This window comes from Zootoca vivipara, chromosome 3, assembly GCF_963506605.1.
Source record: "Zootoca vivipara chromosome 3, rZooViv1.1, whole genome shotgun sequence".
Lineage (NCBI taxonomy): Eukaryota > Metazoa > Chordata > Lepidosauria > Squamata > Lacertidae > Zootoca > Zootoca vivipara.
The window spans coordinates 69,971,167-69,995,057 of record NC_083278.1 but is presented as its reverse complement, the minus strand read 5'-3'; the positions used below and the strand labels follow the sequence as shown (position 1 = coordinate 69,995,057).

At 41.6% G+C, this 23,891-nt stretch overlaps 1 protein-coding gene across 7 annotated transcripts in view; it reads left to right on the top strand.

Annotated features, from left to right (window-relative positions):
* The window catches only part of PDE10A (phosphodiesterase 10A), a 188,943-nt gene that overhangs the window by 75,263 nt on the left and 89,789 nt on the right, over positions 1–23,891 (top strand). The window contains exon 1 of one of the 7 annotated variants that reach the window (XM_060272805.1): positions 22,406–23,608. The exons of the other annotated variants lie outside the window; for them this stretch is intronic. Coding sequence (XP_060128788.1) covers positions 23,552–23,608 — 57 coding nt within the window. The 5' untranslated portion in view covers positions 22,406–23,551. Of the gene's footprint in view, positions 1–22,405; positions 23,609–23,891 lie in introns of those variants that run through there. 7 annotated transcript variants of the gene reach the window in all.

Here is a 23,891-nt window from a genome sequence, read left to right as displayed (position 1 = left end):
CTGCAATGGGGTGAGTTCCCGTTGCTCGGTCCCAGCTCCTGCCCACCTAGCAGTTCGAAAGCACATCAAAGTGCAAGTAGATAAATAGGGACCGCTCCGGTGGGAAGGTAAACGGCGTTTCCGTGCGCTGCTCTGGTTCGCCAGAGTCCCAAAACATTTGGAGGGCCGAGGTTGAGGAAGCCTGCCCCAAAACATGGCCACCTGCCCATCAGCTGAAATCACTGGTGACAACAACAAGTGGGTGGGAGAACAGGGTTTAATCCTGCCTTGGCTGTGCCGCCCTGTTCCCAGCATCATATAGAACCTGAAATTCCAAACGAGGCCTTGACATAAATGTTTGGCAATCCCTGATTTTAAAAGGTTTCATCAAGCCAATTGATTCGGTAAATTTGGTGTGTCATGAATGTAGATTTCATAGCTGTAGCTTTATCTCATTTATGGTTCAGCAAGGTTCCCTTCACACACTCAAAACCACATGTGAAATGCTTCTTTGTGATTCCATCCACTGAGGCTGTGATGAGTGTGTGTGTGTGTGTGTGTCTATACTTCAGTCTCCTAGATGTGCTAATCACATGGGCTTAGTGGCTCTGTAAATCAGGTTCCGCTATGGGAAATCCCTGATCTTGTCAGGGCTAGCAAAATAACTAAAGTTATTATAAATTTAATAAATAAAGTATAAGTAAATAGCTCAAAATCATATGAGACATTCACACCATTACCTGACACTTAAACTAAATAGAATAAACTGTAAGATTATTTATTCTGAATTCTTTCCCCCCCTTTTAAAAGCAAATAAATAAATAAATAAATTAAATTGCTTGTGGATTTTTTAGCATGTCTGAAGTCCTTCTCTCTTTTAGAAATCAGGAAACTGATAGGCAGGTCCCCCGCCACCATGTATGATGACTTCATTTCCTGGGTTATATAATCTGCAAACCTCCTAACAAGTTGACTGCAGGAACTGTTTACTGCATTACTATAGAACAATTGTATTGATGGGAAAGACTTGACCTGGTTGGAAAAGCACTTACAATGAAGTAGTGATGTTAATTGGCAGAGCCTTTTAAAATATTATAGTAAGGTAGCTTAGACAACCTTCATCCTAATGTTCCTACCTAGAAACAGTCATTTGGTCCTTGAGCCTTAATTTATTGGGCAGGAACTGAAGTATCAGAAAAAAACATGTTGTATTAAAGTTTCCAGTCTGATCAATTATTTGTTGTTGTTGTTTAGTCGTTTCCGAATCTTCGTGACCCCATGGACCAGAGCACGCCAGGCACTCCTGTCTTCCACTGCCTTCCACAGTTTGGTCAGACAGTCTCATGTTTGTAGCTTCGAGAACACTGTCCAACCATCTCGTCCTCTGTCGTCCCCTTCTCCTTGTGCCCTCAATCTTTCCCAACATCAGGGTCTTTTCCAGGGAGTCTTCTCTTCTCATGAGGTGACCTTATTTTACTGGATTGTTGTGAGGAGACAGTATCCAGGAAAGCATAGTAATGATACTAATAATAATAATAATAATAATGCTAGATATTAATGATAGAGTAACAATAATAAATACTAGAGTTATTTATCTAGGAAGTTTCTTGGGAAGAGAAGAGATATGTGATATTCAAAGCTGCTGCTTTGAAGTTATGAGGTAGTATAGGAGATTTTTTTTTGTATTATCCTATTTTCTGTTGTGGTTTAGTTCATATTTTACTTGTGAACCGCTCTGTAATCATGTATGAAGAGCGGTATATAAATGGAAATTACATTAAAAAATATATCCGACATGAAACTGAGGGAAGTTGTCCACTGTAGTGACTCTGATCTGATTTATTTGAGTTTAATTTTTTGGTAGTAAAAGATCCTTGAGGCAACCAAGCCTAGAACAAACTTGTAATCAGAATACTTGGTCCTTTCCAGGGGCTGAAAATGTTTTCCTCAAAATAGAAACCATTCCCAGTACAAAAGTAAAAAAAGGAAATATATTTCCTTTTACAATGCACAACCAACTTCCAGAATTGACTACCAGAGCATACAAATACTTTGCGGATGAGTTCATAAAAAAAGACTGCACTATTTTATGACAATAACATTTAAATTTAAACCTGCTAGGAAATGCGCATTAATTTCCAAATACAGGAACTGGGAAAGGACAGTTAATTCTCTTAACTACATTAAGCGGACACAAAGTATACTACCTTGAGTAGACACACACACACAGACACTTTAAGGCTTCCTTATGCTGGGTAAACAGGCTTTCTCTGGTGTTGTAAGATCAGTTGTCGGAGAAGCTCATTTACATATTTAAGGCTTCCTATGAATTTTTAAAGTCATTACTGCCTAGCATCAAATCTCCCCCCCCCCAAAAAAAGAACTCTGCCTCTTTCGCAGCCTTTAGAGCTGTTTTGCTGAAGACAGCAAGCATGCTTTCAGGGTCTGTTCTGGCAAAAAAGAGATCTCTGTCATGCACTTGACATGAAAACAGTGTGAACAATGGGAACTAGCTGGAGCCAGCTTGACTCTGGCATGCGCTGCCCAGAACAAGTTTGGAGAGGTTGGGAGGGAAAGCTGCACGGAGTCAGAGGAGGATGTTCAGCAGACTATTTGCATCAGTGATGCAGGGCCAGCACAATAAAAGTGATAGCATAGACAGTGCCATAGTCCAACAGTCTGTGATAAACCTACATTGCTGGAATAGGAAATAAAGTTAGTTTCAACACTATCCAGGCAGTGAAGTCATAGATCCTTCCTCTCTTCTGGGTGTGCTGACATGCCAAGGGGTTATTCTCTGCTGTGTGACAGATACAGCATATACAGCTTCTGTGTGTGTGGATTTGGGGCAAAGTATGTCTTGGTGGCATACCAGGTGGCGCTATGGTTACACCACTGAGCCTAGGGCTTGCTGACCACAAGGTCGGCGGTTCGAATCCCTGTGACGGGGTGAGCTCCCATTGCTTGGTCCCAGCTCCTGCCAACCTAGCAGTTCGAAAGCACATCAAAATGCAAGTAGATACATAGGAACCGCTACAGCGGGAAGGTAAACGGCGTTTCCATGTGCTGCTCTGATTTGCCAGAAGCGGCTTTGTCATGCTGGCCACATGACCTGGAAGCCATACGCTGGCTCCCTCGGCCAATAATGCGAGATGAGCGTGCAACCCCAGAGTCGGTCACGACTGGACCTAATGGTCAGGGGCCCCTTTACCTTTACCTATGTCTTGGTGGCATACCTCTTTGATTTTTATCCTGTGTTTAGCTCCTTTGGCTGTACCTACTCTAGGTTCCACTCCACTATGGTCCTCTACAGGAAGGAGAGGAGCATAGACCAGACCACTATTGTTGAAATACCACTGTTTGTGCTCTGCTTCCTATTGCTGGCGTGCAACAGAATGCCTATTAAAGTGGTGTACATTTTGTACAATTGATGCAGACTAAATCTCACATAATGCCTTCCTGGCTATTGTCCTTCCCTTCCAATAAAGTTGTGCCCTAAATTTTGCCCATTAACATTAACCTAAACATCTGTGTCTTTATTCTCATAGGGGTGGCTTGGGGCTTTGACACGCAATTACAGCTTTGAGTTCCTTAGCTCCTGTTGTCATTTTCTGCACATAGAGAATGAGATTGCAGACCAGGGTAAATGTGAGCCATTCCAACAAATGTGAGTAAATGAATTAGGCCCCTGCTCCCCAGAGAATACAGAAAAACCTGATCCTAGATCCCAGGGGCGGGAAATAAATGGGTATTTTATGAGTAATTAATATACACCCATGGCATCCTGCTGTGTGTGAGTATAAATACAAGCCCAGCAGCCCAAAATGTAAGGAGATTAAGCAAATGGACCTAAAGAAACTTAAGGACACAATTCAGTGCTCCAGTTTTTGAAAAGAGCTTTCCTTGGGCAGGGGGAGAAGAGAAAGTGGTCTATGTTGTATGGGCTCAGAGAACTAAGGCCCTGCTGGCAATATGTTTCCTCTGGCATAACCAATATGAGAAGAATTATAACGTTTCTCAAAAGCTCAGACTGCATCAATATTCTTCCCTTGTACAAAGATATAGTTCTGAATAATTTAGCACTGAATACTGCAGGCAACAGGAGGCAATTTTATTTCGAATCCATTGTTTTTCAGAATTAAACTTTTTATGTTGATCAGATTGGTGCTAAGAAGATTGGTGGTGGGTTTATTTTGAAGAGCAGCATTTGCTTTACATAAGTCTCTCTTTCTATGGCACTCATAAGCAAATAGTGAACTAATGTAGAGAAATGCGGTGCAATAGATTTTTTTTTAATGTAACATCCTTTTTGATGTCCTTTGCTGCAGAATATTTCCATGTAAAAGGCAATATAAAAATATTGGATTTGATCCCGTGTTCATTAACAACAATGATGTTCTACTATACTACAGTAGAATTCCTTTTGCTACACCTAAATGCATTGGAGGAGTGCATTCATCTCATGAATCCAATACGAGTGAATTACTAGATCAAATAATCATGGTTTTTATTGTCTTCATAGGGATGTCACATTCAGAATGGCCTCATTAAAATTGAATAACTTAGATTCCAATGTGTCTACTTTGAATAAAGCGTAGGTTGTGTATACATCATACCTTTGAGGCACATTCAAACTACATTCTTTCCCCTCAATGAATTCTGGGCACTGTAGTTCGTTAAGGGCTGCTGGGAATTGTAATTCTGTGAGGGGTAAACTGCAGTTCCCAGAATTCTTTGCGGGAACTACCAGTAATGTGTTTCAAATGTGCTTTAAAGGTATGCTGTGTATGCAGTCTATGCTGAAGACAACCCTCAGTGTCACATCTGCTTATTATTAACACAGAATTTAACTTCCCTGGGCAATGATCTCTCCTTCTTCCTGGATTTCCTCTGTTCTTCCTGGAACAGAGCAGAAAGTTGTTCTCAATGTTTTAAATTTTTCAGAGATCTGTGATTTTCCATTTGCTCACCTCCTCCCCACCATGAAAAGAAAGCAGGCTATTCTGCAGAATTCTCTCTGAATGTTCTCCACCATAGCTGCCAAGTTCCCCCTTTTCTCACGAGGAAGCCTATTCAGCATAAGGGAATTTCCCTTTTAAAAAGGGATAACTTGGCAGCTATGTCCTCCACCACCACCCTTTTCTCCCTATGGCCTGGAATGATGCTAGGGCATTGCAGGGAATGCAAAACAGCTGCAAGGTTGCCAGCATCATTGCTGCTGCTGCTGCTGCTACTTGCAGCCTAACAAAACAAAACACCTTAAGCAAAATGAAAACAACTGTGCTATTGCCACTGAGAATGATGACTAGCACACTTGAGAAACCACAGGAAAGGCCCCCCTCCCCATAGCCCAAAGCTCCGCTCACTGACAGGGTGGATTATTTTGAGAGGCCATTTGCACATAACACGAAACATATTTTCACACGGGTATCTTTGCTCTGGTTTTTTTTTAGGTGCAACAACTTAACAAGTTTGTGGAAGGTTAGAAGCAAAGCATCCTGCTAGTTTGTTTTTCAGCAGGGAATTTATTAGCTTACCCACCACCAGGTGGGAATGAAAACCCTCCCCGTCCTGTCACATTTCAGATTTCCCCAAATTTGACAAACATTTCATTTGAAACTCTGCAGGAAGAAGCTTGAACTTTTGGGGAAGGACTGTTTGTGTCTCTCCTAATGTGATGTCTGAATTGATTTATAGCATGCAGAAATTACGTAGCCCGTTGAACAAATTTTACTTCCATGTTAGTGATCCCAACCAGATGCACATCTCCAGTTCTGACACTGTGCAGATGTAAACATGAAAATACGAAGCTCAGCATTGCCAGAGACTTATTTGTTGGCTCCATTTGCAAACGAGTCATTTCCATCCACTACCCAACTTTGTTACTGTTTGTGTGACAAGTTATTGGGGATTACTTATGCTGGCTTGATGCTTTCTGTGACAAATTATTGGTAGTTACGTATAGCAAGTCAATTAATAACATGACTTTAAATATATATATATATATATATATATATATAGAGAGAGAGAGAGAGAGAGAGAGAGAGAGAGAGAGAGAGAGAGAGAGAGAGATTTTCAGCTTCCAGCCTCCCCTCTCCCTTCAAAGAGCCCAGGCTTGGTTTACACAGGCTAAACTGAGAGACAGTGATGGATAAAGGAAAAGTTGCACAATAGACTTTATAGCTGAGTGAGACTTGGATGAAGACTAAGACACAAATACAGGATACAAGTCCAAGTCCCAACACTCTCTCCTGAGGGTGGGGAACATTAGGCCTGGGGGGGTGTGTGAATGTGGCCACCCAGGCCCCTTTTTTTGGTCCTCAGGGCTTATTCTAAGCCATGCCTCCTCCCTAGGCCACACCCCTAGCAGATTCTGCTCAGCAGCCTCCTCAAATGCTGGAATGTGTCCTTGAACTGTGACAACACTTCTTGCATGCCTGAATGGAGAGGGACATGTGTCTGAATGGAGAAGGGTGTCTGATTTGAGTGAAATGTAGTCTGCTATATAAAGGTAGGAGTCCCATATTAAATATAATGCTTTAATTGGCACAGAAATTAAAAATGGCTGAAGGGTTGCTAACATGGGGATTTTCCATGGGGCTATATTAAAACCAAGGAGAGGACTCTGAGCTCTCGCTGAGTTGATAATTAACTAATTGTTGTTCTCTGGTAACTAACATGTGAATGTTGTAACCTTAGATCATGTGATGAAGGTATTGGATTGCAAATCTTCATTGTGAAGGGAGTTGCCTTTGTGCCTTTTGGCTCAAGGCTCTGTGAAGTAAGGATGTGTAAAAGACCTTCTCTGAATGAGAGAGAGAAAACAGTTCCAGGCTAAAAATGGATGCTGTGGGAAGAGACAGACCTCTGCTTCTAGATCTGTTGGAATTATTTCACAGTTAGTAAGATGCTGAGCACAAGACATTGTACGGATATTTTGGATGTATCATTTGATGTTTCTGTTTTATTTTGAAGAGTTCTGCTAGTAAAGTTTGAATAATATTTGTATGGGTCTGGAAAATGCTTCATTTCCAAAAGGAGTAAGTTTTCATGCACCTAGGTGCTTCAAATATCTGCAACATCCCATCCATTTTTCCCATTTAGATTTTCCCTCTGATCCCGCTCACTGGCATGCAGCTTATGAGCTCCCTCAGACTGGAAAAAACTTCGCCATCTCTGTGCTATATTAACTAGTCTTAGGTCTAGATGCATTCAGTAGCGACTGAAAATCCACTCTGAAGGGTTGGGAGAATCCCTAGAACAGCACACAGGGGAAAGGAAGGGGAGGGGTCATTCTTTCTGACAAGCAGAAATGCTGGCACTGATGGAACCATCATAAGGGTGTGACATTGAATTCCTCCAACTGGATCAATTCATGCAGCTGAATGAGTTGAGGTGGTACTATGGTCTTGAATGTGCCACTTCAGATTACAAGTGAGGAATGCCACACAAAACCAAGTGAAAATAGAAAACAAGCATATGGGGGAGGGGGTTCCTAGTCCAGCACTTAGCCTGCTATGCTAGTTTTGCTGCTTTAATATTGGGAAGCATTAGAAATGTAGACCCTGCAGTCTGAAGTGCAGCAGCCCAGTCTACCACCTAAGAATTAATCTTTCAATAACAGTATCCTATTTTAAAGCACAATATGTTTAGAGTTGAAGGGTATAAGGAACCCAGGTGGCGCTGTGGGCTAAACCACTGAGCCTAGGGCTTGCTGATCAGAAGGTTGGCGGTTCGAATCCCTGTGACGGGGTGAGCTCCCGTTGCTTGGTCCCAGCTCCTGCCAACCTAGCAGTTCGAAAGCACATCAAAATGCAAGTAAATAGGAACCGCTATAGCGGGAAGGTAAACGGCGTTTCCATGTGCTGCTCTGGTTTGCCAGAAGGGGCTTTGTCATGTTGGCCACATGACCTGGAAGCTATACGCCGGCTCCCTCGGCCAATAATGCGAGATGAGCGCGCAACCCCAGAGTCGGTCACGACTGGACCTAATGGTCAGGGGTCCCTTTACCTTTATGTTTAGAGTTGAAGGGTGACTCTTTATGATTGGGCTGGTTATTTGGTTGCAGTATATCCTACAGTGGTGTGGCAATGTTTGATTGCTGATAACAATGGCGAAGAGATGAAACTTCAAAAGAAAGTGTGAGTGCTGACAGCCCCACTGTCTGGCCGAAAAGGCATTTCCTATTGAGATATGTTTATTTCTGCATCTGATAGCCTTCCACTTGAAAGAGCTGTGTTTGGTCTAGCTGGATGCTTTTCAGTGAGGGAAGAGTTAAGCCAAGTGACGCACAGTTCAGCTGCCTCGGGTTAAAATCCCATGTGCTCGTTTGTTTAGCGAGGCTTGGCTAAATGTCTTCTGATGTCTGCAAATGTTGGTTTATACTCGCAGCTTTCATATCTGGTTCATAGTAAGTGCAATAAATTAAACAAAGGGGGGACGTTTCGGATGAAATACAGGGAAAAACAAGTTATAAATGACTCTTGATATTATCCATATGCTTCAGTTAGCCTTGGATGCTTTCACCTTTTACAAGGTTTCTACCTACTCACCTTGGGTAAAATACATGCTCAGAATTGTGGGCTTTCGGACATTAGGAATGCTCCACCACATTCTAGCCAAGTATTCTCCTTGGTTCTTTTCATTTCCCAATTAAGCCGTGTAGCATCTGCTGTGCTCACACCACTGTGATGTTGCCTCAGAATTCACTATTGGAGAGAAGTTTGTGGTTCATTTTCGAAAGATCCTAGTTATAAAATATAACTTTTGTTGTTGTTGCTGTGTGATATATATTTAGGAGTTTGTTGTGATGTTAACAGATTTTTTAAAATCTTCTTCTCTGATTTTTATCATTATGGTAGGAGTATAGCATCTAGATCAAGGGAAGTAATAGTACCACTGTATTCTGCTCTGGTCAGACCTCACCTGGAGTACTGTGTCCAGTTCTGGACACCACAGTTCAAGAAGGATACTGACAAGCTGGAACATGTCCAGAAGAGAGCAACCAAAATGGTCAAAGGCCTGGAAACAATGCCTTATGAGGAACGGCTTAGGGAGTTGAGTATGTTTAGCCTGGAGAAGAGAAGGTTAAGGGGTGATATGATAGCCATGTTCAAATATATAAAAGGATGTCATATAGAGGAGGGAGAAAGGTTGTTTTCTGCTGCCCCAGAGAAGCGGACACGGAGCAATGGATTCAAACTACAAGAAAGAAGATTCCACCTAAACATTAGGAAGAACTTCCTGACAGTAAGAGCTGTTCGGCAGTGGAATTTGCTACCAAGGAGTGTGGTGGAGTCTCCTTCTTTGGAGGTCTTTAAGCAGAGGCTTGACAGGCATATGTCAAGAATGCTTTGATGGTGTTTCCTGCTTGGCAGGGGGTTGGACTGGATGGCCCTTGTGGTCTCTTCCAACTCTATGATTCTATGATAAAGCTTTATGAAATTTCCATGGGAGCTTTTCTTGGCTCTCTAGTTGGGAAAGGATGTGGAACACCGTGTCTTTAATTCTCCCTCCCCGCATCATACAATGAACTTGAGAGTTCCCACAGTTGTTTCAGAAACAGCTTACGTAACTCCTGTCATGCCAGCCATAGATGACACTATGAAGTATTTGAGCATTCCTTTCTTGCTGTTTTTTTCTCCATGGGGAATGCATCATTGAAGCAGGTTTTACAAAACAAGCTTCAGGGGAAATGACACATCAGCACTTTTTGTTGTTGTTTAGCTCTTCTGTCCTCATTTTCCCCTGCCCCACAATCCACTCCCACTTTACCAATTGCCCACAATTTATCTAGTCTCCCAAAGACCATTATTGCTGCTCTTTTTCCTTCTACACCAAGTCCAACTGTTACCATAAACTATACAGCTGTGAACATGGTTGACCAACACAAGTGCACATGAAAAGGCATAGTAAAAGTTTTGATGCAATCCTATACATAGCAATCAGTTTAGGCTACAACTCAGCACCCAGAGTTGAGTAATAGGTAGCAAAAATTGGCACATACCGTAGCCTGTTATGCTAGGCTATGCATGAAAATCACAAAGGATCTATGTGGAAAATTGTGTGTGTGTGTGATAAAATTACATTTGTTATTGAAGGCATGCCAATATTCCAGATCGGAACCAGTTTAGCTGACATTCTTTCTTTCCGTAAGTGCTCCTGAGAATTGTAGTTTAGTCTGGAAGTAGTCAGGGATTTTATATAGAATATTCTTATTATTGCAAAATGCTGCAGTTGCCAAGATTGGGGCAAGCCAAAACAGTTAAAGCAGTATAAAACCTATATAAGGTCATATCCAAACAGGTATGAGTGATCCAGATATTTTCCCTCCAGGAATCCCTTTTGTTGCAAGGCAATCTCATGTTCCTGGTACTCAAAACGGCATATTTTATTGCTTGGAAGACACTGTTGCCTTGCCTGCTTTTTCACCAGCCCTACTAAAGTCACTGAATATGAGTAACACAAATCCCTCGCTGTTCTGCTTGTGCCAGTAGCCTTTGGCAGCCTCAAGGCTACCAGCAGAGGATCTTTTGCACTGTGACCTGCTGTAACCTAAAAGACTGTTTGATACTAGAGCAGCCATTAGCTAAGTTATTTTACCATGTGACAATCCGATGGTTCTAAATCTGGTAGTAATTTTGAAGTTGCTGAAGTTATTGGGAAAGGACTTTGTGCACTAAAATGGCATCTGTCTACCTACCTGTTTATTTATTGAATATTTCTGTAAGCACATCATCTGAATATATTCAAAGAACCAACAGTTCCTTTTGTAGATGGAAGGGTGAGCATTTAAATGACATGTCACTCCTCCATAAGCAGTGAAACGTTCAAAAATGCAGTTGATACATTGTAAACTATATCACGAATCGCAATGCTTCAGCTCCAGAACAGTACAATTAATTAGTTCATCAATCTTCCAGTCCAATCCACAGAGACGTGCATATATAGATGCTTAAGTTATTTTCTGAGTTTCCATTCAGCCGCTCCCCCAACCATAACTCTAAACTGCATTTTAAACTCCCTTGCGGGTGGTGCTTAGAATTAGAGCTGCTTGCTGAAAGGACTCCATGAGTTCACTGCAACTCCTTAACTAGTTTTGAACTTTGGAAACAGAGTGCTGCTAAATTCAGAATGCACAAAATAGACTAAGTTCTTGCATCTATAGATTTATGCCTGCTGTAAGTCCTACAGGTAAGTAGATTGTGCCTCACAATAAGCAAAAATAATACAAATTGCACCGGTATAGGATTGCCAGCTTACTTGGGATTGATCATGTTGTGTCCAGTGCTTTTTTTCTTTAAAAATGTTTAGGAGTACTCTCATTTTCCTACTCATATCGAAATACTGCCCCCCCCCCAAATGAGGCCAAACTTAGATTCACAAATTTTTTAGGGATATGCGTACCCCTGCATCCCCCCAGGAAAAAGCACTGGTTGTGTCCATAGCTGTTTAGAACAGAATTGGCCCTTGCTGGGCCAAGATAGATGTGGCAGCATAGGTTGGTAATCCTAGAAATGGTGGAGGCCTGCTATATATTTTTTTCAGACAGTCAGTGAAGTCCAGCAAAATAATCCAATATATCTGGGTTATTTCTGCACAAGAACCAAAGGAACAGAGGCATTCCTATAGTGTTGTCAGGGGCCTGTGGGTATGCACCGGTTGCTCCTTTGGATGTCTTCTATCTGCACTGCGTTGCTTTCAATGAGACATATGCTTGGCTGCACATTGAAATCTGCATCTGCATTCAGATTCTGGTGTGACTAGAGATGGACTCAGGTGCTGTAGATTTTATCCCTGGCAGAGGGCAAAGTCAGAAAGCTCCAACTCCTCTTTCAGGAATATCTAAGTTTGGGCTGCTCACTGACCCTTCAGAGTGGATGAAAATGTTGCTGTGCGTTTGATGGAGAGTTAGTCTGAATGTCAGGTCAGGGATTCCTTACAGCCCTGCGACTCTTGGTTCTTAGACTAAAGTTTAGTAAAGAGAGGGTTAATGGGATCGGTGGAGGTTATCTTGAAGACTCTGGCAGAGTGGTCAAGTTCTCTGCTTCCAATAAGGAGATGTCTCAACGAATGGGCCATTTGGGAAATGTGGGAAAAGATGTCATTGTATTTCGTTTTGGGAACAGCCTGAATAAAAGGTGAGAGTTGTACAATTTCTTGGGAGCTCTGAGGGATCTTGGGTTTTCCCTAATGGGGGAGCAGGTTCTGTTGGAATGTTAATGCGGTAAGTCTTCCACTTACTCTCAGCCTTTAAAGGTAAAGGGACCCCTGACCATTAGGTCCGGTCATGACCCACTCTGGGATTGCGCCGCTCATCTCGCGTTATTGGCTGAGGGAGCCGGTGTACAGTTTCCAGGTCATGTGGCCAGCATGACAAAGCCGCTTCTGGCGAACCAGAGCAGCCTTTATGGATGTGTAAATAGACTTTATAGCAAATAAATAAATAAATAAATAAATAAATAAATAAATGCCAGAAGCTTCCAGTGACCTCATTCCTAATGAAATGGAGCCCTAGGTGAATGCTCCACACCCTCCCCCCCCCCCCGAAATTTTTCACTGCTGAGAAGTAGGGTGCACACGTGCAACAATGCTTTCTGATTACTGGCATTTAATTTAACCCAGAAGTAAATATATAGGAAGTTTTCTTACAAAAAGCAAAGTCATTAAAAAAATAAATAAAGTCATGCCCCAGTAACTATCAATATTTCTGGCTGGCCCATCCATTCTGGTCTTCGCTGCTGCAGCCTCAGAACCTGCAATTCTCTGCATGCTTTCAAAGTTCCTTAAGATTTTGCTGCTGCTGCTGCTCAGAGCCACTGCCTTCCTTATTACCATAGCTGCCAAGTCTCCTGTTTTTCATGGGAAACCCCCGGATTTTAATCCGTTTCCCGCTGTTATCCTGAATAGAAAAAAATCCTGGAAATCCCCCGGATTTCCTACCTGCCAGGGAGGCTCCATTTCGGGTGCTGCTCTGCCCATGTCTGGTCACTGGAAATTAGGCAGTGCCAGCACTGGAAGTTGCTTCTACGCATGTCCAGACATGTGTAGAAGCGACTTCCGGTGCTGTGCCGCTGCTGATCCCGCATTTTCAGTGGGAGACTTGGCAGCTATGCTTATTACTGTTGTCACAGTCATGCCCCATGAAAATAGTGAAATCAATAGAAAATAATGTTAAAATACAGCTAAACAACATCAAGCTTTTTTAAAAATCCCTCACATATTTCCTATATAAATGTAATTCTATATTTAATAGTGTCAGTTGACTCTACTGCACTCATTTAAAATGGCTCCTGGGTCTGGCTAATTTAGATATTTCAGATGCCTCTTCTCTTAATCATTTCCCGCTTAGAACGAAATTGTTTCATTCTTCTGCATGCAGCTCCCTTGCCTCAATTCATCATACTAATAGTTTTAGGCTTTACTTTCCGAGGCTTTTATTTCAGAGTTGCTTAAACAATGTGGCTCAAACTCAAAATGGCTTCTCGGCTGTCCTGGAAAGTATAAATGTATGCCCTTTGAAGAAAGAAAACCTATTTGTTCACCAATTATATTTATTCCACTGTGGGCATTGAATTGTAATGTCATAATTGTCTGTGTACCTACACTTTCTTTATTTATTCCTTTATTCAGCTTTTTTTTTTAAAAAAAATTGTTAATAATATACAGGTATGTGTTTTCTCTGCTCAAGAGAGTTTGCTTCCCCCCCCCCCCCCGGAGCCATTGTTTCAATATAACGTGTATAGGGATGAGAGATATGACTGTGATGTGCTCTCCCAATGATGTTGTAGACCTCTTTTGACAGTTCAGCTGCAGCAGCATTCTGGGACAGGGAACTGGGTAGGTCGAAATAAAAGGACAAAAAGGGGATGTTGATTGGCATAAAATTTCCATATGCTCATTTATATGTGTGTGTGTGTATATATATATATATATATAGAGAGAGAGAGAGAGAGAGAGAGAGAGTAAAGGTACCCCTGACCATTAGGTCCAGTCGTGGACGACTCTGGGGGGTTGCGGCGCTCATCTTGCTCTATAGGCCGAGGCAGCTGGCATTTGTCTGCAGACAGCTTCCAGGTCATGTGAAAACAAAAGCAACTAAACAATAACCTCCATCATTTTGCATATCTTACATCAATAACAATATTACAAAATACTGATGGCAACACAATACCATAAAGAAACCAAAGTTAGATTGCCTCTTTTTATTAGCTCTGCTCCTAAACAATGAACAGCAACTTCATACACAAGAATCTAGCAGGTAATGTTTTTTGCACCACTTATCTCAACACCAGGAAAAGTGTCACTAAATTTCTGTTCTCGGTTTGTTCCTAACATCACAGAAGCAGGGCATGTGAACAAATAAATAAAATGTGGTGGTGGTGATGGTTCATGATGGAATAAGTGTTTTAAATTGATCAAAGGGAAGTGTCCAGTGTTGGGGGCCTCCCTGGGGACAGAGATGAAGTTCTATTGGAGCCACAACAGAAAAGACCCTGTCTTACATACTTGCTGATTTAATATTATGGAATGTAAAGTACTTCTCTTAATGGGCAGGAGAATCCATGCATCATTTTCAAATAAGTATAGCTTTTCTGCTGGTGCATTCTTGCCTGTAAAAAACATCTTTCTGGTGAAAATATTCATCTGTTTATTAACGTCACTCTTAATTGTTTGGAGGATTCACTGCTGAGTAATGCAAGGCATTTCCTTCCTGCTTATGAAAAACATATAAACAAACCTTCAGGGTGTTGTCCCCCTCTCCCCGTTAATGGCTGAAAACAGGCGTTCGAAACTGTTTTTCTGCTACAGCTTGTTTGAGAGAAGCTGTGCAAGTCTACCATTTAATTTCTCAAAGCTGTCCGTTCTGTTGCCAAACATGTGTGCTATGCAAATGCATACAAACAGAAAGCATATTTTCCATAGCTCTCTAGTCATCACAGAACAAGCATCCCACTTTCTCATTAAAATGGCACTATGTGGACTGTTAGTAGACTAAAATGGATTTGGTTCCTTGTGATTCTTTCCAGGCGAAAAAGATCTACTGTATAAGGCAAAAATTGTAACAATTGCTGCTTGTAGTAAGAGCGTTGAGACTTAGCTAAACTAAATAGTTCATAATTCAAAGCATTTTCCCACCAGAGAGCCAGCATGGTGTAGTGGTTAGAGTGTTGGATCTGAGAGGCCTGGGTTCAAATCCCTATTCAGCCAAAAAGCTCACTAGGTGACTTTGGGCCATCCACTCACTTTCAGCTAAACCTACCTCACAGGATAGTTTTGAGGATGAAATGAGGAGGAGGAGGAGGAGGAGGAGGAGGAGGAGGAGGAGGAGGAGGAGGAGGATGCATGCCATCTTGAGCTCCTTGAAGAAAAAGTGGGAAATAAAGGCAGTAAACAGTAGAACAAATCACAGCATGATATGAGTTGTCACCATCGCTACCACCACGGGGGGGGGGGGGCTGGGGAAGCCTTCCAAACCTTCCACTACCACTAGAAGGAAGCGTGCATTTCAGGAAGTGTACTTCTGTGAACAGCAATGTGGGGCGATGGGGGAGAAAGACTTTCTTCTCTTCATTCCCTTCTCCTTGGTACGTGGCGGCAGCTGTGGGATCTTGGGATTGGGGTGAGTTGTGAGGGGAGAGCGGATTGGCAACATGTTCATAGCGGGTAGATGCTGTGGGGGTAGTGGGTAGGTGGGGATGTGGGAGGTAAAAGAGCTGTTAGGGGATGGGCTTTTTGGGGTGATCTGTAAAGGGAGAGGGGGTGGTGGTTGATGGAGGGTGGGCAGGGTAAGCGAGCAGTGCAAGCCAGGGGTGCAACTCCTGACAATAGTAATGTTTTTGATATAGTGCCATCTATAATCATGGCACATTACATTGAAAAGATATAGAAGGTCTGTACCCACAGGGATCGCCGTCTATAATAGATACAATGGTACCTCTGGTGATGAACTTAATTCATTCCGGAGGTCCGTTCTTAACTTGAAACCGTTCTTAACCTGAGGTACCACTTTAGCTAATGGGGCCTCCCCGTTGCGCCGCTGCACGATTTGTTTTCATCCTGAGGTAATGTTCTTAACCTGAGGTACTACTTCTGGGTTAGCGGAGTCTGTAACCTGAAGATTTTGTAACCCAAGGTGTTTGTAACCCGAGGTACCACTGTACAGTGAAATGACAGAGGAAGGAGGAAATTGAGGTATGGGTAGGCAAGGGAATAAAATTACAGGTGTCCCTCCACTGGCACTCAATCAACATGCACATGACTGCATATATGTGCAGCGCTGGGAAACAAACAAACAAACAAACAGAATTAGACCAGGATACGGCGGGAGAGAGCTGGAGAGTCTTGCAAGGAGCCCCAAGGGGACATCAGTGAGGATGGAGGAAGTGCCAAAGAGATCTGAGGTGCAGCTGGGCTTTGTTTAGGCTGCTCAGTGTCCTTGCCTAACAGCTGGTGTGCGGGGCTAGCACAATGGCAGCCGCCACTTTCTCATGTGTTCTCTAGTCTCCAGCCAGCCTCAGAGCTTCAACTCCAGATATTTTGGTCTGGAGAGAGGGAGAGAGAGCTGGAGAGCAAATGGGTGCTTGGAGACCTTTTAGAGGGTGCTCCTCACTTTACACACTTTCACTTATGCGTGTGGGAAGGTAACCACCGTGTAAGTGGGGGACGGACGCCTGGATGTGATTGCTTCAATTAATGTGTGCTTTGGCTGGACTTAAAAGACAAAATAAAAGAGGTGGTTCACGTGGAGGCAGTTTGGTGGGCAGTTCTTGACATAGAAAACTGCTAAGGGGAAACGGGCAGAGCCATTCCAGGGGGTAGGAGATCTTTGGATGGATGAAGGAGCTGGATGAGCAAAAGTCACAGGAAGCAGTAGGAAATGCGTGCAGGATGGGCAAAGCCACAGAGGGTTAACGCTGTATTGGATCAAGTCCTCTATGTAGAACATAGATGGTCTTTTAGGACTCTGATTTCATAAGTCAGAATTTCCCACAGAGGATCTGCTTGTCCCTGTTACCAAACTGAACAATGCACTGAGCAACAAACCAAGGATGGACTGTTCTTGAACCATTTATGGTGTATTATATTTAAGGGGCAGGGGAATGCAGTAACCAGGGAGGGGGGAAGACAAAAACAAGTACCAAAAGTTCCTTGCTCATATTGGCCTCACATTACACGGAGAAGCATAAAAGTGGGAAGCCTGTTTGCTTTGTACATCTTCTGGCACGTCACATGGCTTGTTCATTTGTAACTGAACAGATCAGTAAGCTGTAAATATAGCAACAGTGCAACAGAAATCCTCCTGCTTCTTTGTTAAGCACGCCTCATCATCTGGCAAAGAGACAATGGAGATTCATGGGGGGGGATTCATTCTGACATTCGGCATTTAAAATCATAAGTGATTTTTTTTGTCAGGCAGAACAATTAACATGCAAGCCCTCGTGGCAGATCACTTCCCCCCACAACCTTGGCTTAGCAACTCTCAAGCCTCTGACAAGCAGTGCATACCAGGGAGAAGATGGGCAGATGTAGCAACCAGGGCCATGATCCTGGAGACTTGGAAACTTGGCCTAGACCTGGTCTGCCTTCCATACTCTTAGGCCAATGGAGGTAGAAGAAGTCTGGAAGGTGTGCAAAAGGTAGGGCCCAGGAGGAGGGAAGGGCAGAGCTTCCATCTTCAAAGAGGTCCCTTCTTTTTCTGGGCAGGCAAAACGGTCAGTTGACGCAAGGAAGAAATGGGGGCACAGGAGTTCAATTCTTCTTGGAAGGCTGAAGCTCCAGACAGAGGGAAGGTATGCAGGTAGGAAGCAGAACCAATCTCAGAAAATTGGAGGTCTGGGAAAGAAACCCAGAGCATGCACACGAAAGCTCATACCAAAATAAAAACTTAGTTGGTCTTTAAGGTGCTACTGAAGGAATTTTTTTATTTTGCTTCGACTCAGACCAACACGGCTACCTACCTGGTAACTACAATCTGAGTATGATTGCTTTCTTGCATTTGCATTTCTTCTGTTTCATTTGTTTGTGGAGGCACTACTGGGTAGAGGGCAGGGATGGGCAAATCTGACAATTTTACTTCTTCATTTGTAAAATTTGTCAAACAGTTTGCTACATATTTACAACGTTTGGTTCATCATGAAAACCAAACAGCGCTTTAAGTGTGAATTTTGCCTAATATAAAACAATTTTGTATGCAAATCTGCACACTATACACATTTTTGCAAAGCACATTTCACATTTTTGCATGTTATTTGCACTAATAGCTGCATTTCTAAGCCAGGTGAGAGTAGCCGATGGGTTTCAAACCCTTGGTGAGTTAGGGACTTCCTTTGTGTGTGAACACTGACTCTGGCAGATTGAGCAGACGAGACCAATATTGGTTCAAGTGGTCAATAAGGTGGTTTCTGCACATGCTGTAGAGGGAAGTGCATGGCAGATGGGAAAGTCTGATCCTGAACCTCTGCTGCCTTGTGGGACATATTTGGGATAAGAAAAGGCTAAGGAGTAAGCTCTATACAAATCCAGAGGGGAGCCCTAAGATGTTTGGATGGCATCTTGTACGTTTTCTTCTGGCAACTGCTGCAGCCAAGCTGGTGCTCGATGCATTGCTCTGCTTTCCTTTGGGCCATATCAGCAAGGCCAAGAGAGGGGTCTTGTCATCTGGACTGTCCAAGACCTCCATACACACTGCCCTGAGTTGCATCCCAGAGCAGTGCCGGATTTACGTATAAGCTAAACAAGCTATAGCTTAGGTCCCACTCTCTTGCCCCCCCCAAAAAAAAATTAAAGGAAAAAAACCTGGATGTACATTTCCAAAATATAACAATTACTTTGATAAAATACATTATTGGAGAACTGCACTGCAAAATTCAGATACAGTAACTGCTAATTTTGATGGGTTTCTGTGTTTCACGTCAAATTTATTCCAGAAAGTGTGAATTGCTTTTAAATACAAACTTATTTGAATTTCTCCTCCTTATCTAGAAAAAGGCTGGTATAGTATTGTGGCTCCCTAAGACACCCAGGACCCTACACCAATCCCCAAAATTAGGTACCAGTGATTAGATACCACCCAGGTGTAGGGTCCTGGGTGTCTTAGGGAGCCACAATACTGCTGCACAAGAGCTGTCAGATGTAATATCAAAAACATTTTAATATTACATTTGTGTATGAAACCTTTCTGTAGTTGCTTAGATGACATCAATTTACTTATCTAAAAATATATGGTAGTGTGTTGGAAGCCTGTTTTTTATCATAGCAATACATAAAATTTGTGATTTGAAACAAGATACATTCCACTGGGACCATGACTAAGGATGACTTCACATGATCACTTCATATAATAGTTGATTTCGTATAAAATGGTTGATTTGTATAAAAGTAGTTTGAAATGAGCAGGTTTTAATGTGCAATAAAAGCAAAGGTTGAGCACCAATGTTAGTCATGCTCAGAGTAATCCCACTGAAATCATTGGGTCTACTCTGAGTATACCTTAATTGGTTATCATCTGGAATCTTTATTTTAATTATTTCTTATATTAATATATGCAATTTTACATAATGTAAAAGCAGAAAAGTAGTTAATCTTACTAATACTGACTCCACTTTGCGTAGCTGGTAGACTGTAATGGATCCCAGCTGGCATATATTGTTTCCTTCTTTAAAGTGATTCCAGCTTCTTGCCATGAAGCCATAGTTAAGATTAGCCTTGCATGGGCAGGCACAGGGGGAGGAGGAAGAAATTGGAGGAGGGAGCTGAATGGTAGGAGCCTGAGTTGGAGGAGGGAGGACCTACTCTTTCTATCATGATATCAGCTGCTTTGGAAGGGGGAGCTGAGAGCCTCAGTCAGCACTGGGGAGGGCTTTGATCAGCTGAAGTGGGAGGCTGAACAGGACACAGTAGTGACTGAACAGGAGCCTGAAGGTGAGGGTACAGCTTTGTCACCTAGAACCATACACCATCTTTGCACATAGAAGCAGAGTCACCCATCCTGATGAAACAGGCACTTCATCTACAAAAACTTGGCAAGATGGGTGGGGAAACTCCTTGGGACATCTTCATTGCTTCCATCTAGTTCTGAATATCTTGCCCTGCTCTTGAGCTCCTGAATGGTGACTCCTGAGCACTATGTCTGCTGCTGAGCCTGTGCTGCTACTTGACTGAAGAGTTCTTTCTTACTTACGAGTAAGGTCCTTTGCCTGTGTGCTTTGAATGGAAACCAGGACAGAGTATGAAACCCGGGATTGAGTCCCTTCTTCTTGGGCAACAGTGTAGGTAGTGGAATAGGCCAGATGAAATCAAATACTTTTCATAATTAACACAAGTGTTTTGACAAACTATGATTATAAAAGGAAAAAGTTTTATTTTGCTTGCCAAATGTCCATGTTCAACACTAGTAATTTGAACATGATGAACTCAGGCCATGCTCATACAAACTGAAAGAAAACAGGATCAATATTAAAGGGTGATTTAGAACAAGTAACACTTCAGTGTTTCTCAAGAGTGGGTCTTGTGCCACTTTTAGGTAGGCCTCAGTGCTGAGGGCATCCTTACTTACCTGCCTTGACCCCTAACTGAACTAATGCCAGCAGCAGCAGTTCATTGCCTGCTGAGTAAAGGTGGCCATGAGACAGAGAAGTTTGGTGTGTGTTTTTTTGCAGGGGGCGGGCGTTTCTCTTCTTGGAGGGGATAGGAGTTGTTGAAAGAAATTAGAAAGTGTAGTTAAAAAATAATATTAAAAATTAAAATATTAATACACTGGAAACAGAAAGGATGAGGATAATAGAGGAAAACTGTTACAAGGGGAAGAAATGAATGTAAAAGAACAAGGGAGGCGGAGCAATATAAACTGGCAGGTGTTTTGGGGAGAAGGAATAAGTTATAAGTTGAGTGTGAATGGAGAATTGGTAAAAAATACAGGAGATGGGTAAAAATTACTTTGACAGACACATGGGATTTGGAAGGGGGAAATGTGAAAGGAAAGGCCTTCTCCATTTAGAGTCTCTGAATCAACAATTTATGCCTAAAACGGTGTGTGTGTGTGTGTGTGAGTCATAATAGCTCTAGAGCAGGGACATCCAACTCCCAATAGAATGGGATCTACTCACATTATTAAAAATATGGCAGTGATCTACCCATTGTCGTAAAAAGACTGGCAGTGATCTACCCAAAGTTGTTTTTAGTAAGCCAAAGTTGGTGTTTTTTTTTTTTGTAAGGAGATTGCTGAGGGGCCAGAGGTCAATCAGGATCTACCAGGAACACCCCACGATCTACCAGTAGAACATGATCTACCTGTTGGACATGCCTGGCATAGAATAAGGTGGCTTATAGTGGGTGAAAGAAGTTAACATATAACTTGGGGAAATACCTTGAGTGAAAAACAATTTATGCATGGACAGGAAGTATCTAATAGAAAAGTGAAATAGTAGGGGGAATGGCCAGTGCGAAATGCAGATTGTGTAGTTGGGTTCATTTATGGGTGCTTTTTTTCATTGTTTCCCCTTTGTTAACAATACATGCTAAAGGCTTATTCATAATCACTACCGTAGCTGATTTAAATTTTTGTTTTCTTGTCAGGGCATTTAAGGGACTAGCAGGGTGACACTGCAAACATTGCTGGAGGCTCTGGCGTCTATAACTGTCTGGCAGTGGTGGAGAGAAGTATTCTGAGCATTGGGAAGTATCTGGAATGCAAGGATGTGATGGGCCTTGAGAACACAGAAACGTTGCTTCAGTCATAACCCAACCTCTTCTGCAGAAGAGCTAAAAAGAATATCTTGTAGTTTCTCTATACTCCCTGTATGTAGCATTTCCTTTCTACTACTTCAGTTCTTATTGAGTAGCTGCTAACCCATTCCCCAGGAAACTTAACCTTTCAACAGTTGGTGTCTGATGGAATCAGATTGTTCCATTCATGGACATAGCCAAGCGGGGGGGGGGAGGTGCCCCCTAAATCAACACAAATTATGGTAATACAAATCTGAGCTCCTACCTGCCCCACCCCAAAGCCTGTCTCCTTAACAAAAATCCTGGCTATGCCCATGGTTCTAATTACAACAATTTTTTGTGTACAAACTTGAAAATGGAGATTTGCAATTCCATAGGTCCATAAATGTACAGTTGGCTCTAAAAATAAACCAAGCTCATGCTTATTCAATAATTTATTTATTTATTTTATTCTTATTTGTCATTTTAGACCCATTTTATTATGCTTAGAGGAGGGGTTACTGTGTGTTTGATGTTAGGAATGACAAAACATACATATTCGGTATAGAACATGTACAATACTAAAAATTAATTAATCTCAAAATGATTGTGTAAAGTACATATAACTGGCACATTCTTACATAACAGATTTGTTTTCCTGAACCAGCTCTCCACAGCAGGGGTACCCAACCTGGGGTCTGCAAGTTACAGGTATTCCATATCAAATATTCCTATTGCTTTTTAATTGTATTTTTATTGTTTCTTTTATTTCTCATATTGTATTTTATTGCATTACAATTTGTATTCTGTGGAATGCAAATTTTAATATAATTAAATACAAAATAAGAAATTAAAGGATCACTAATATTACAATTAAAACCACAGCGCATAAGTCGATTGCATCTGGAGAAGCAAACTGTAAAGTTAAGGTTGCCATCTGAAGCACCCTCAGAAGTGCTAGTAAAATTAGTACCAGGCTGTAACTCATCTACAAGGCAAATGTAATGTATGCAAGATGTTGTAGTATTCAAATGAATGTTTTAGCTTATTAGGCAATGGAAATTACAAGTTTAAAATGTTTTGACTGAAGGCAAATTTTAGGTACGGCAAAGTTATATAAAATCATAATGAAACCAAAGTTGGACTTCGTTGTTCCTTCTTCTTAAATTCCTAAATATATAAGTAAACCAACATCTTATGAATAATATCCATAACACTCTTATTTTTTCCCATCTGCTTTGACAATTTGATTTCTATAACTGACAAAAACATGTAATGGAAAGATTGTGCATTCTCATGAAATGAGCAAAATTATTTAGTTGTAATGTTGGATAATAATGAATGCCTTATTCTTAGTACTTAGAGGAACACTGAAGTATGCAGAAATGTTATTTCCAGCTACAAATATGTTTTGTACATCTAGTGTCTGAAAATGTAACACGGTTAAACAAATAAATCGAGCAAATTATACATTTAGTTTTAACTGGATACTTCATTGCTTTCCTGGAATGTGTAGCTGAATACACTATTTTGATCAGGGTATACATAAGTCACAGCAGTTATGCTGTAAATCTGATCGATTCAATTATTATTTGGAAAAAAGTAGGAAAAAGAAGCAAACAATTTTGCAGATTTCAGGCAGATATGTGTCAGGAGGAGACAATAAGATTCTAAAACAAAGAACTGCATGCTGTTTTTTAAGTCATCCAATCATTTTAGTTTCTTCAAATTATTCCAATAATGTATAGAAGATACCTGTGCACAGTGAATAAGTGCCATGCAAGCATTCTGTTTTATAAACACTTGTAAATAACCATGTCTGAACTGTTTTACTAATGCCAGCATTAGATTCCAGAAGGCATGTTAAATGATGCTATTTACCAACATGACAAACGATTATCGAGACAAAAAACCTGCCCTCTTGGTAAGTTTGGGTAACCTCTCTTTCTTTATCACAGCTGACTGAACAAGGAAAATAAATGGAAAGGCTTTCCAATGAGACTCTGTATTTCTACTGAGTGCCAGTGCCCACTGCACAATTTTAAATAGAGCACCAATTAATGATTGAGAAAACAGATGAAATATCTCGTTTTCAAAATGGTTGCAAACATGTAAGGCATAGGCAACCTAATGCAATAACAGAATTTCCCCCCTATCCGTCAGTGAGGAAAACTTCAGGATTCAAATCATGTTCCTTTGCTTTGAAT